Source organism: Nerophis lumbriciformis, linkage group LG15, assembly GCF_033978685.3.
Source record: "Nerophis lumbriciformis linkage group LG15, RoL_Nlum_v2.1, whole genome shotgun sequence".
NCBI classification, from domain to species: domain Eukaryota; kingdom Metazoa; phylum Chordata; class Actinopteri; order Syngnathiformes; family Syngnathidae; genus Nerophis; species Nerophis lumbriciformis.
The window spans coordinates 15,138,629-15,153,003 of NC_084562.2; the positions used below are offsets into that span (position 1 = coordinate 15,138,629).

General features: G+C 37.6%; 1 protein-coding gene across 2 annotated transcripts in view; it reads left to right on the plus strand.

Annotated features, from left to right (window-relative positions):
• LOC133615918 (C-Jun-amino-terminal kinase-interacting protein 1-like) overlaps positions 1 to 14,375 on the plus strand; it is an 81,591-nt gene that overhangs the window by 51,445 nt on the left and 15,771 nt on the right. For both annotated transcript variants that reach the window (XM_061974803.2, XM_061974804.2), the window contains exons 4-6: positions 7,100 to 7,181; positions 11,731 to 12,855; positions 13,009 to 13,084. In XM_061974803.2, coding sequence (XP_061830787.2) covers positions 7,100 to 7,181; positions 11,731 to 12,855; positions 13,009 to 13,084 — 1,283 coding nt within the window. The remainder of the gene's footprint in view (positions 1 to 7,099; positions 7,182 to 11,730; positions 12,856 to 13,008; positions 13,085 to 14,375) is intronic.

Sequence of the window (14,375 nt, forward strand, 5' to 3'; positions counted from 1 at the left end):
TTTTTTTAATCATCTTTAAAATCCTAAAAAAAAAACATGTGTTCTTGTTTCTCATAATGATTGTGAGCAATAGGCAACATTCCAAAAAAAGTGCAGTTTCCCTTTAGTACTGGCTGAAACAGTACACATCCAGAATTAATTGTAGCATAACTATGCTAACAGATATAGGAACTGATGCTATAGAAACTTTTAACCGCTTCGCTTGAGGTGATTACGCAAGAATGCGTGTAGATGCTTTCTCGCTAGTATTATTCAGAGTGCCGCAGCGTTGCAAGTAGGCACACAGGGAACTGGGTGACTGTTTCCAGGTCAGTGAATGAAAAAAAAATGCAAACTGGACATTCAGCGCTGTATCTTTTGGCAGACTTCATGGTTAAACAACCAGAGATTCTGACCGCAGTGGCATTTTGGAAATGACTATTCTGCCTGTCACCTGCATTTGGTACTGTTCAATGTCATTACTCTAGTAAGTAAATGTTGTTTTTCAAAATCAGACCTACATGGCAGGTTTTATTTTTGTCGTCTGGGCTTTCCAAGGCTGTTTGAGTAAATGCACTAGACAGAAAGACCAACATGATATCAGGATTAATCCTGAGTCCTGCTAATCTCCCATCTGGTTGCAACACATTTGTTTTAAGTACGTTTGTACGAGTCTTGTATGCATTTTAAACTTCAGCTCATCTGTGATCACATACTTTCTACTTAATAAAATCACCTTTATCTGATTAAGAAATGGTTATGATAGTCTCCTTCAGGTGCTTCTTTGACCATTGATAGAACTGAAGGAAATGCTACCGAGAGTGGTTCCATCCTAACGACTATTGTTGTGCTGGCAGAGGTGTCACCACAAAAGACGAAACCCAACCACTCAGTGATAATGGATCGGACTAGAGCATTTGACGCAATTAATACAAAATCAAACTAAACAAATTAGACTGGTATGGCATCAGAAGATTCTGAAGTGGATAAAAAGCTACTTAACAGGAAGCAATAGATGAAGATAGGCGAACACACGTCTACGGCGCCAAATATCATTTGTGGCATACCACAGGGATCAATACTGGGAACCTAATTGTTCAAACTCTATAAAAATGACATTTGTAAAGTTAAAGAGGACTTAGAGTTAGTACTATGTGCAGATGACACAACTGCATTTTGTTCAGGAGAGAACACGCACAATCTAATACAAATAATTACAGAAGAAATTAACAAATTAAAAAGATGGCTTGACAAAAAGAGACTCAGTAAAACATAAATAATGCTGTTCGGTAACAGCAAAAGAGAAAGTCAAACACAAATACAAAGAGAAGGAGTTAACATTGAAAGGGTGAAATACATCTGATTTTAGGGTGTAATAATAAATGAGAGAAATGCTTTAATAATGAATAAATCAAAATATGTACTGGACCTAAAATCACTACATATTACCTACTATTAGCTAGTGTTACCACACCTGAGTTATTGTGTAGAAATGTGGTGAAATAACTACAAAAGTACACTTCCTTCACTTAATTGTATTACAAAAGAGGTCAGTCAGAATAATACATTATTTTGGATATAGAGAACATACAAACCCTTTTTTTTTTATTAATTCAAAAATATTGAATTTCAATGATTTGGTGAATTTGCAAACAACTAAAATTGTGTACAAAGTAGGGCTGTCAATGTTAACGTGTCAACACGTGATTAATAAAAATAAATGATCGCCTTATCAAAAGTGAATGAAGATTAAGACGCGTGCATTGTTACACGGTCTGATGAGAGGCGGGCCAATTTCACTTCAAAAGAGAACTTTAGATGAAACTGTGGTAGTTTGTTGGTATTGCAGCGACAAACGTTCTTATCATCGGTGCATGTCAAGTTACAAATACCATCTTAGAGCAAAACACATACTCGAGGATGGCGTCGATAGCATGAATGCTACATTGACAACAAGCAGAAGACAACACTACACTGGCGATTTACCTGCGTCAATGTTGTCAACAAAAGTACCACAGTTAGGTTAAACATCTGTCATTGCTAAACGGAAAGCCAACCACATGTAAAAATCCTGCAAGAAGATGTCATTCGTATCACTACAGCGGATCTGTCGTACAATACCTTGGAGAGTCACACTTACAGCAAGGATGAAGCAACTGTACTATACAAACAAGAGCATCAAGTTGCAGCTACGGGCTAAATGTGAATTTATTTTGCCTATTGGAGAACATAGGTCACCTGTGAGTAATCAAGCTGGGATTGCATTGTACCAAAAAAAGATTTCAACATTGTCATCTGAAAAGGTAAACAGGCTTGTTTGTTTCAAAACCTATTTATGTCACGACGTGGACTTTGGGGTGTTTGTTTTCCCGAGATGCAAGTAAAGTTGGAGTGGACATGGCGTGAAGGTAAAGACATCATTTATTTTAACACTAACAAAATGAACAAACAAAAAGCGCACACAAGGCGGAAGAACAAACTTTGCTTTGAAAACAATAAACTAGCACTTGGGCAAAAGCTATGGACATGAAAACGAAAACACTTACTGAGACATAAAAATAGACAAAACTCACTTGGCATGGAACTATGGTAACATGGGTAGCAGAAGTCATCAGAGGTAAACAGGGGTAACAGGGTTAATGTCGCCAGGCCGACCAACAAAAAAAGACAGACTTAAATACTAGTGACATGATTGATGACAGGTGTGAGAGTCCGAACGTGAAAACTGGTGCAACTAATGGGTTGACATGGTAACAAAGCAAGGGAGTGAAAACAGGAACTAAAGAGTCCAAAAAACCAAACTTAACATAACTTAAACAAAACATGATCACAGACATGACAATTTAAACTAAAGAAGAGTTAATGCAGATTTAAATGGTGAACTATGTTAAGGTGTTTGAGTGTGTTTACTACATTATAGATAATAGTACCTTTGCAATATTATTACAAAGACTTTTAAAATGTAGACTTAATTCTTACTATACTTACTGTCACCAAGTTTTGAGCAGATCAATGACTTGCAGTTCAGCAAATCATTTAAAAAATGTTCCTGTCTGACATTCTGACTACCAAATAACATTTGTATACAAATATTGGGGTATTTTCTTCAGCAAATTTTATTCATATAATAATAATCCAAATTAATTCATGACTAATCACAGTTCTGGAGCGTGGTTATTCTGATTAAAAAAATATTCTCTTGACAGCCCTAGTGCAAAGCAAACTATAACCTGCTACCCATAAATGTACAACAATTATTCTCAACAAAAGGGAACTGTAAACTTCGGGAAAAAATATGAATACGCACGTACAACATTTACTGTAAGACCTTCAGTACATCATTATGTGGAATTATATAATGGAATGGATTAATAAACAAAGTATTAATAGTATCCAGTTCAAGAAACTGTTCAAACTCCAAGTGTTTACAAAGTACTAAGAAGAAAAACCCTGATCAACATCTTGAACCTTATTGAAAAATGAGATAATCTTATTCATCATTATGTGAATCATAACTTACTTAACTATTTCTTTATGACAACTTTATTTATTGTTATGTATTGTTATTTTTTACTTACTAATTTTATTACTTGCTTATTTATAAATGTTATACTCACTGTTTGTGTTACAGATTTAGTACAGAAATTGCTCTATTCCTTTTCGGACATGTTGTAATGACAAACTGGAAATGTGATGTATGGTATTGTAAATTGTTTGCATGTTTGAATTTAACCATTCTTGCCAGCGCATGTGGAGGATCCCACAGACTCGATCTGACCAATTCCCAGTCAGTCTGTGAGCATGAGGCAAAACTAAGAGAAACTAAATAGTCCACTTGCAATGGATGCAGTGCCCTGAGAATGCAAGGAACTGGATGAAAGAGATAATCCATGAGCACAGTTAGAGTATAATGGTGTGTCAGATCATATGAGGGGGTTGTCTAGTTTTCAGTCATGTGATATCACAAGGACTAAGCTAATACTCACACTCGGTGCGTCATTTACCCTAAGCAACTATCTTTCTGTATCCATGGCAAGATGATCCCACTTATTTCGTTTCCCCGACAACGGCTCTGTCTCCGCCTGGTACACAAGAATGGGAACTGAGTCATGCGTCTTTGGTGGGTGGACAGAGGAAGAGGAAATAACCACATAAAGTTTTCAGCTTTTTATTTTATAAAAATAAATATAAAGTGCGTAAGAAATAAACTTAATTCGTCTTCTTCTTCTTATTATTATTATTATTACAGTTGCACTGATTATAACCTGACCAGTATGTGCATGTCTATTTTGTATTAAAAAAAACAGCACAATATCTTTGCACTAAGTTTGTTTGCTTTACTTGAGTTGAATTGAGAAAGTAGAGATGGGCAATACTGGGAATGTTGGTGTCCATCCAATACCAATAAACAAGGGCTGATACCAACTTGAAATGTCATAATCATTAAACACTTTTGTACATTTGCATCTTGTTATTTGATTATGATTATGAGAAAATAAATTGTTCTGATTATGAAAACAAATTTATGCAAAATACATCAATCTAAAACAAAGTAATGGTACATAAATAACAAATAATTCCCTCATTACCACAATTGTTTGAGAAATCAAGTCACTATTACAAAATAGCAACTAGCAACAATGTAACAACAACATGAACTGTAAAAAACAACTAAAAATAACATACAACACGTAGATATTTATGAAAAATAACATTAGTAGTCAGTAGGAGTGTAACATTATTATAAATATTGCAGTATTTCCGCATCAAAATCATCGCAATAACACCGTGACATATGACGGTGTAAAATGATACTTGGTCAGTGTAGTTTTTGGCCTGTCTTGAAGTAAACTACATCTCCCAAAATTCCCTGTGTAGCGCGAATGTGCGAGGTCTGTGTGTGGGATGTTAAAAATGAGAGAGAAATTATGTTTTTTACAGACATTTCCTGAAGTAAAACATTTTTTTAAATCTATCCATAACTTTTAGAGTTATGTTGCTAACAGACCGACAAACAAACTCTGGCGAAAACACAACCTCTTTGGTCTACATACTGCAAGGCAAAGTCGCCGCCTTCGTCTGGAGCGTTTCCAAGACGACACATAAAGCCGGTCAGAAGTTGTGATGTTTTAACCCACATTTTTTTCAATAACAATGAATCAACTTGTGGTTCAAATGGATTTGTTATCCATGTCATAAGTTAAAAAGAATAAGTTTGGTGACACTACACTGCGGGGAACACAAGTAATATGAGAAGCTACTTGATAAACCATCACCCGAAAAATATATTTGATGCCAAGGTGGACAAGTATTAATTTGCGAAGGTATTTACATTATTAAACGTTAAATTGGTAGCTAACCTTTCTAAGAATCAGCATTTTCCAAAGTAATTTACGATGTCCACGAGAGAGGACACGGTTTCTCTGAAGTTAAGACATTATTGTTTTACATTCGTTACACTGGATGTTTATATTATCAGTTTAAAGACACACACACACACACACACAAAAAAAAATATATATATATACACACACACACACAGTACAGGCCAAAAGTTTGGACACACCTTCTCATTCATTGCGTTTTCTTTATTTTCATGACTATTGTAGATTGTCACTGAAGGCATCAAAAATATGAATGGACACATGTGCAGTTATGTACTTAACAAAAAAAGGTGAAATAACTGAAAACATGTTTTATATTGTAGATTCTTCAAAATAGCCAGCCTTTGCTCTGATTACTGCTTTGCACACTCTTGGCATTCTCTCGATGAGCTTCAAGCACACCTGTGAAGTGAAAACCATTTCATGTGACTACCTCATTGAGAGAATGTCAAGAGTGTGCAAAGCAGTAATCAGAGCAAAGGGTGGCTATTTTGAAGAAACTAGAATATAAAACATGTTTTCAGGTATTTCACCTTTTTTTGTTAAGTACATAACTCCACATGTGTTCATTCATAGTTTTGATGCCTTCAGTGACAATCTACAATGTAAATAGTCATGAAAATAAAGAAAACGCATTGAATGAGATGGTGTGTCCAAACTTTTGGCCTGTACTGTATATGTATGTTTGTAGTAATAATATGATTAAAACATTTAAGCACTATGTTTGTGTTCAATTACAGTAAGTGTGTTTATACTAAACATTCCTGCTACTTGATTTTACACACTATAACATTTTCAAGTCTTTTTTTTTTTTTTTTGGACATATACCAAAATAATATCGTACCTTGGGCTTAATACCGTGATAATAGTACCGTGACATTTAGATACCGTTACATCCCTAGTAGTCAGTAGAGTAGGAAGGGGAGGGGCAAAGTGTGCCTGAGTGAGCAGTAGAGAGAGCGACAGGTGCGCAGTTTGCACTGAGGAAAGTTAAGTTATTTGCTGGACGTAAAGAAGAAAAACTGCAACCAAAGTCGATTTGATATTAGGGTTGTATACCGAGTACCGTATTTTTTGTACTGGTTTCTAATAAGGTCGGTTCAGGGGGACAGTTAAGATTCTGGACAAATAAATACATTAAAAAAATATTTTTTTCCACATCTTAATTTACACCAATATATAACTGATGAATTTGGTGTTGATAAGGAATATTGATATATACATCCCTATTCGATACCAATACCCACCTTGGTATCGAGACAATCAGTATTTCAGAAAGTGCACTCCGTGTTACAGTGCTGTGCATGATTGTGTTGTTGGTTATAATAAATAATAATAATAATTGTCATCATCATAACTAGCATAATAATAATTTACTGCCATTCAATTTGCACTTGACTTTAAAATAAACATCTTAGTACTTTCTGGAATTAATAGACCTAGCTAACACCAGTCAGGTCATGTTTGCTGTCATCTGCATTGAACATATCTTTCAAGAGATTCCCGCTGTTTGTTGCTGTATATTCCCAGTAGGGAAAAGGTCTGGTTCCCTTTAAATCCACACCACTACGCTCAGACAAAAGACTCATTCAGTGCATATTTACCAGAAAAAAAAGCTTTGTGTGTGTTGTGGGGTGAGAGAGGGACAAAACGTGGAGACTCCGGCTGCAAAGCTCTTTTTTTTTTTTTTTTTGCACCGCTTCCTTAATGTGTTCTCAAACTCTCCTTTTCCACAGGACACGCTAAACAACAACTCTTTTGGGAAAAAATACACATGGCAGGAGAAAGTTTCCGGCTCATCTTCACCTCTCAAAACCGGTGAGTTCTTGCTGCTCACACAGGGTCTGAATGATCCTAATAAACAGATGAAAACGTTTAAATTGTCGGTGCCATGTTTAATTGAATGGTATCCTATTGACACAGCAGGAAATAGGCTTTACATTAACCTGTTATAACAGACCTGGGCAAATTAATCTTTAAGATTATGATGTGCAGTTATGTTCTCAAATTACCATAAGTATTAAACTATACAAAGTATTTCAATGGTTGGAATCTGTGCTTTTGCATGATATACTAGTTGCTATGGTATACTAAGTAACAGCAGCTCAGATGAGGCACCAAGCAGTGTGGGTGGGGAGCGTTCCCAGAGAGGCCAGCCTGAAATGCGGGTGTCAGGGACAGACGCGGAAAGAGATTTTTACAACAAAGTTCTAAAGCTTAGTGATGTATCAGATATATCAGATAGAAGGTAGAGCTTTTTTGACCCTTCGCATTCATATTTCGCTGTGTTTTTTGCATTTCGCTTGATTGTAAAACATGTCGACCAAGAGGGGGTGTGACGTTCATATGTTGTCAATATTCAGTGTTTTATCGTTCATAGTTAATGTTGAAAATCCCACATTCTTTATTTTTATGTACATTCCGGGTGTCTCATTCAGTAATACAATTTAAAATTAGATTCTGTTTAAGGTGGTCTGTCATAACGTTTTTAGCATTCAATCAGACATTATTGTGAGGTTTTGTATTAGTGTTCCTAAAAATAAATATACCGGCCCCCAGACACATTTTTTCTCTAAATGTGGCCCCTCGAGTCAAAATAATTGCCCAGGCCTGTGTTATAATGTATATATTTTGAATTCTCAGTGGTCACCGTTAAGTGTAGCGAGATAAGATTAATGTGTTTGTATAAGTGTGTGTTTGTGTAAGTGTGTGTGTGTGTGTGTGTGTGTGAGGAGCAACCTGTCCCAAGCTATAGTGTCTTTACAAACATTATGTGAGGCAGCATTGACCTCAATAACAAGATCATCATTAGTTGTGGTAAAATATTATTTCTGAATATATGGAAAACAAATCTGCAAAAATACATAAAGTACAACTTGCTCATGCAACTCTCACATCCAATATTTAATGTCCCAGTTTAGTATGTCACTACTGTAATTCTTAACATGTTAAGCGTGACTATTTTTATTCGCACAACGTATCTTGAAAGTTACTTCCTGACATGTTGACAGCTGCTTTTATGTATTTTGGCTTGTATGTGTGTGTGTGTGTGTGTGTGTGTGTGTGTGTGTGTGTGTGTGTGTGTGTGTGTGTGTGTGTGTGTGTGGAGTAACCTGTCCCAAGCTATGGTGTCTTTACAAACATTATGTGAGGCAGCATTGACCTCAATAACAAGATCATCATTAGTAGTGGTAAAATATTATTTCTGAATATATGGGGAAAAAATCTGCAAAAATACATACAGTACAACTTGCTCATGCAACTCTCACACCCAATACTTAATGTCCCAATTTAGTATGTCACCACTGTAATTCTAACATGACTATTTTTATTCGCACAACGCATCTTGCAAGTTACTTCCTGACATGTTGACAGCTGCTTTTATGTATTTTGCCTTGTGAAGTGTGTTGAAAATGAGGTGGCGATAAAAAGGAATACAGTTTCATCGCCACTGCTCACACGTCCTCTGCGCACAACAAATTTACGCAGCGCATTAAAGATAAAATCCAACCTGAACTCTGAAAACAAAATAAAAAGATAACTTTTCCTATGCCATTTTGCAATGCAACTGTGTGTGTAGCAAGTGACAACAAGCGGTCAGAGCAGATAAAACAATGACTCATTTCATTTGTAACTTTTTAAGACGTTTTAAGAAAGACAAGGAGGTGGTCCAACAATCACTTTTTAGCAAAACTGGTCACTTTCTGCTGTAATCACACCAAAACATCTGTCATCTCAAAAGCAGCCTGTCTTATTCTCTCACTTGCACCAACACACATACACACTGTAAACCAGCGATGCGTTCACAGCCACAGAAAAAGTGGGACAACTCTAACACACTCCACACATAAACTGTAACTGCCAGGGTGGCATGCAGCCATTCGATGTCATTAACAGAATGTTACGCGTATGTTGCTGTTTTGCAAGTTAGCTTATAGCTAACAGTGCTGAGTCAAGAGAGGTAAATGCTGTTAAAATGTTTTTATGGCAAAATTAACAAGCACTGCACACTCCTCAATCAAATATATTAAGAATGTTCATTTATGGATATTAATCATGAAATGCTACTGTATTACTGGATTATAGAAATGCAAATACAAACTGTGTAATGATACATTTTATAGGGATGTTCCGATCAGGGATTTTTGCTGCCGATTCCGATGAGAGATCGGCCGTTACTGATCACATGTATTAACAGTATATTTTTTAATTATTAATGTGGAGTGCTATTGACAGTTTAACAATATCAACAAACTATTTATACAAGTTTTTTATTCTACTTTATTACATACAATTGTTTAATCAAAACAAAGTCAATAGTGCACAATAACTAAACAAAATCATAAACTACTTTCTACTACTAATTGAAATCTTTTGTTTTTTTAATTCAAAGTCCTCCGGTGTCCTAGGAAATATTTTTAGAAATTGTAAATTAAAAATGACAGATTTTGAGAAAATAAAAATACCGATCTAATCACTCGAGTATGGATGTGTATTCACACCAAGGGTAATACTGATGTATTACCCTTGGTGTGAACACCATCAATTAATGGATTGATCCGCCCTACGGTTGCCACTGCCCTGGAAAAATAATAAATAAGACTTTCTAGGGCTGGACCTAATTTATTTATTTTTTTGCCCTTTTTATTTGTGTGAAATAAGTTTTATACTACCCGCAAAGGGTGAATGGAGGCAACTGGACTCTCATTCAAAAAAGTCCATTTGCTTCGATGTTTGGATTATTTATCCAAATTTGCGATGAGGTGGCGACTTGTCCAGGGTGTACCCCGCCTTCCACCCGATTGTAGCTGAGATAGGCTCCAGCGCCCCCCGCGACCCCAAAAGGGAATAAGCGGTAGCAAATGGATGGATTGTTTCAACAGATAGCTGTGTAAAGAACTAAGATATTCAATTGTGCATATTGAACCTACAAACTGTGCTCTCTTGGACCAGTGATCAATCTTTACTCTGAGGAATACCAGACAGAGGTATTTTTTATGCTGCGTTCAAGGACACAACACCTGCCAGAAATAATCAATAATAATAATAGACTGTATTTGTTACGCACTTTTCATTTAAATACATCCCAAAGTGCTACAATACAAACCAATATTTAAATCAATAAAAGCTTAGCCATTAGTGCTGAGAATCTTTGAGCACCACACGATTCGATTTGATTCAATTCTTTGGGGTAACGATTCGATCCAGAATCGATTCTAGATTTAAAAAGAGTTTTGACTCATAATCAATGCTTTTTTAATAACATGGGGAGCCATTTCTATGATTTAACTACATTCCTCCTTAAAATAGACAAACAGCTTTGATAACTTTTGTATTACTTACTTATCTGTACAGCAAATATGGGCATCTACATCAACAATATGATTTGCCTGGCTAGAAAGGAAAGACAAAAAAAAATGTTTGAATCGATTAAGAATCGTTCCAAATAAGAATCGCGATTAATTTGAAAACACATTTATGGTTACCCCTATTAGCCATTGAAACAGATAAAATACTGAGACTAAAACAATAAGAAAACATAAGAAACACAAAACGTGCAAAAATTGTGGGATTTCTAACAGTCTTTTTATTTTAGTTATTTAAAAAAATATTTGATCAAAAGAGTTCAGTATAAGGGCTTTTTGAGAACTATCAACTATACCGCAACAATAATGATAATCGTGATTATTTTGGTCCATTAACCGTGATTGTTACATCCCTACTGTCAATACTAGTCCAATAAGAACAGTTCAGTGCCAATTGTGCTAAGTTGGAGCTTTTAAATGTCTTTTTTGGAGTTCATGGCCAAATAACAGAGCAATTATGGAGTTGAGACAATAACTTGCTTGACTGAAAAATCAGTCACAAAATAAGCACATCTTCTAATGACAGAAACAGTCCTATTAAATCGATATTATCAATATTTATCTGAAGGAAGTACAACATGTTTTTCTTCTTGAATGACATTTTGGTTTAGGATACACTGAATGAGGAAATCTGGTGGCTCAGCCTTTCTGTTCTTAAATGTTCAGTCCCATTAAAACGTCATCGTATCATGCGCAGTAAAATCCTTGTAACTGCGCCTCTTGGCAATGGATTATGACATAACCTGTCAATCACCCTCCCTTTGGCGTAGTTTGATGAGTAACGGGGATTTAGCTGAATAATCCTGCCATATGTTACCTAATAATTTATACTTTCCTCTCTGTATTGTGGTGACATAACAGGATGTCTGCCTTGGCGCTCCTCTTTTGGTCGGTCATGTTTGCATCATGTTTAACGACTGCATTTGTGCGTGTGGTCAGCTTCTGTGGTCGTCTCTGCCCGTCCATCTATGTGTTACTGTGTGTCTTTGCTCGTCTTCCAGGCGAGCTAACGCCTCCACGCGAGCACAACTGTCTGAGCGACGAGGACAAGGTGCATAGCGGTGGTGCGCAGACCAAAGACAGAGGTACCTCCACCGACGCCCCCTGCAGGCACGCAAAAACATCCGGTCGTTCGCAAAGCTCTACAACCGCGGCAGCGACGCGGCCTAAGTTTCAGGAGAAGCCACCCGCGCCACCACCACCGCCCCTGAATTACAAACCGGCTCCTCTCTATCCGGCGGGGAAGGTGGATGGGGGTGGACAAAGGGTCCAGTACCAGTCGGACACTCATCTGGAGCCCACAGATGAGATTTATCTAACTCCAGTACGGCGTTCTTCTGACCCCTTGGAGCCTCTTTGCACACAGGACCGTCCTTTCCTTTCACAGCAGACTGAGCAGGGCCGCATGTCCATTAGCTCCGACACAGAAGGCCCACCTCCCTACCAGCCACTACCAGATCGGACCAACCCTTCTATCTACGAAGAGGAAGAAGTCTACATCCCGCCGCCTTCCTACGCTTCCTGTGTTGAATCGCTCATCACGCCGCCAAGCATGGCTCTCTCAGCTCATTCTTCCCTAGCACTGGACCTCAGTTTGAAGGGCTCAGGAACAGGTGCAGGGGAAATTTTGCGAGCTGGTTCTTCAGTAGAGTATGTGGACGCAACAGACGACAGCTACTGCGGAGAGGACGAGGATGTGGACAGAATAATTATGGATGAAAGAATGAGGAAAGCGGGAGGAAAGGTGGATGGCGGCAGCAGCAGGGCCGCCTTGCTACGAACTTCAATGTGCTCTGATGCCAGCGGCCTGTCGTACGACTCGGTCAAATACACACTGGTGGTGGACGAGCACGCTCAGCTAGAACTCGTTAGTTTGCGGCAGTGCTACCAAGGTTACAGCGACGACAGCGACTCGGCCACCGTCTACGACAACTGTGTCTCCTCTCCCTACGAGTCTGCCATCGGGGAGGAGTACGAGGAGGACGAGGAGGAAGACTGCTCCCGCTTGGGGGGAGTGAGACGAGAGGCCACCGCTTGTCTGTCGGAAGACTCTACGCCGGACGTGGACCTGCACTTCTCGAAGAAGTTTCTCAACGTCTTCATGAATGGACGCTCCAGCTCATCAAGTAAGTCAACACCTTCTGGGCACACTATTAAATTCCTTTTTTTTTTTTACGATTCGGCTTTGGAAACATTTTTTCACTAAACCTTGTTTCCTGGATTTTGATGTAATTAATCTCCTCGAGATTGACGCACACTTGGTACTGTTGCTGTTTTAGGTGCAGAGTCTTTTGGCCTATTCTCCTGCATCATAAATGGAGAGGAACATGATCAGAGTCATAGAGCCGTCTACAGGTGAGAGGAATGTCTTGCATTGACTGCAAATACGATACAACAGCAGTGGTTTGCTAACTTTTTTTACAAAGTACCACCTCAGAAAACACTTTCCTCTCGAGTACCACCACAATGACAATCATTAAAATACAGTAGCCTTTGGCAGACGAACACTTTGAGGCACAACATTGTGCTAAAAAGTATGTTCCGTTGCTTACATCGCACCGGAGGAGTGCTTCTAATAGCCAAGAAAGGTGGCGCAGATTATAGTTGTGTGCTGCATGTTCCACAACATAACAAAACGCCACAGGTTGTAGCATGATGCCATTGATGTTCAGTAAATGATTGCCTCCAGTAGGTCTCGGTAGAAAGAATCAATTTAATTTATTATAGAATAATGTCTTTAAAATGTTCTAATATTGATTCAGAGGGCATAACATTGATTCCCCTTGTGCAAACTGTAGCAGTATAACACTATGCTAACATTATTGTCCCAACAAAAAGCTGCCTGGGGTAAAACAAAAGAAAGTGGGGGACTTACCAGCATTCCCAAACGATTCTCCGTGGGTCATGAAGACTCATTATTAGAAGTTTTCATGTTTACTGCAATTACTATTTTGCACTTGAAGAAACAATACCCAATTTCAATTTGCAGTGATATAATGTTCCTACACTTTCAATTTGTTTTTTATTTTTAAATTGCACTTTTGAGACAGTCCTGTTTACAGTTTAAACTGTCCAATGTTGTTAATAAAACAAATACAGTGCATTTGTATTTGGTTGAGACAATTTCATTATTTAACGGACTCATGATTAATCGGTTTAGAACCTCATGAATCAAATCGTATTGGGAAATTGGCACTAATACCTAGTCCTACAGTAGTCTCCATGGTGACTATGCAAACTCTTCATTTAAACAAGGCGGTCTACACCACTTTTCTATTTGTTGTCAATTGTACACGGGATCTTAGTAGACCACCAGCAAGATGCTCGCTAATAATACGTACAAATTTATAGTTTGCACACACTTTATTTAGCATTTCTTATTTAGGATCTTAGTACTGTAGATCAGGTCCTGTTTGTATTGTCATTCATTTGATTAATATCACTTTTTACCTGCCACCAATACAGAAGGCAAGAGATATATTAAATTCATTAACAGAAGCTATGCTTTCACTCTCACTTAAAATGATGGCTATTGTGCATTGAAACAGCAACATAGTTTTTTTGTGAGTCCGTTATAACACAGGTGAGCCGCAAAAGTTGACTCGAGGTCACTTTTTGTGTACTTTGTTTTTCTCACTTCAAAATT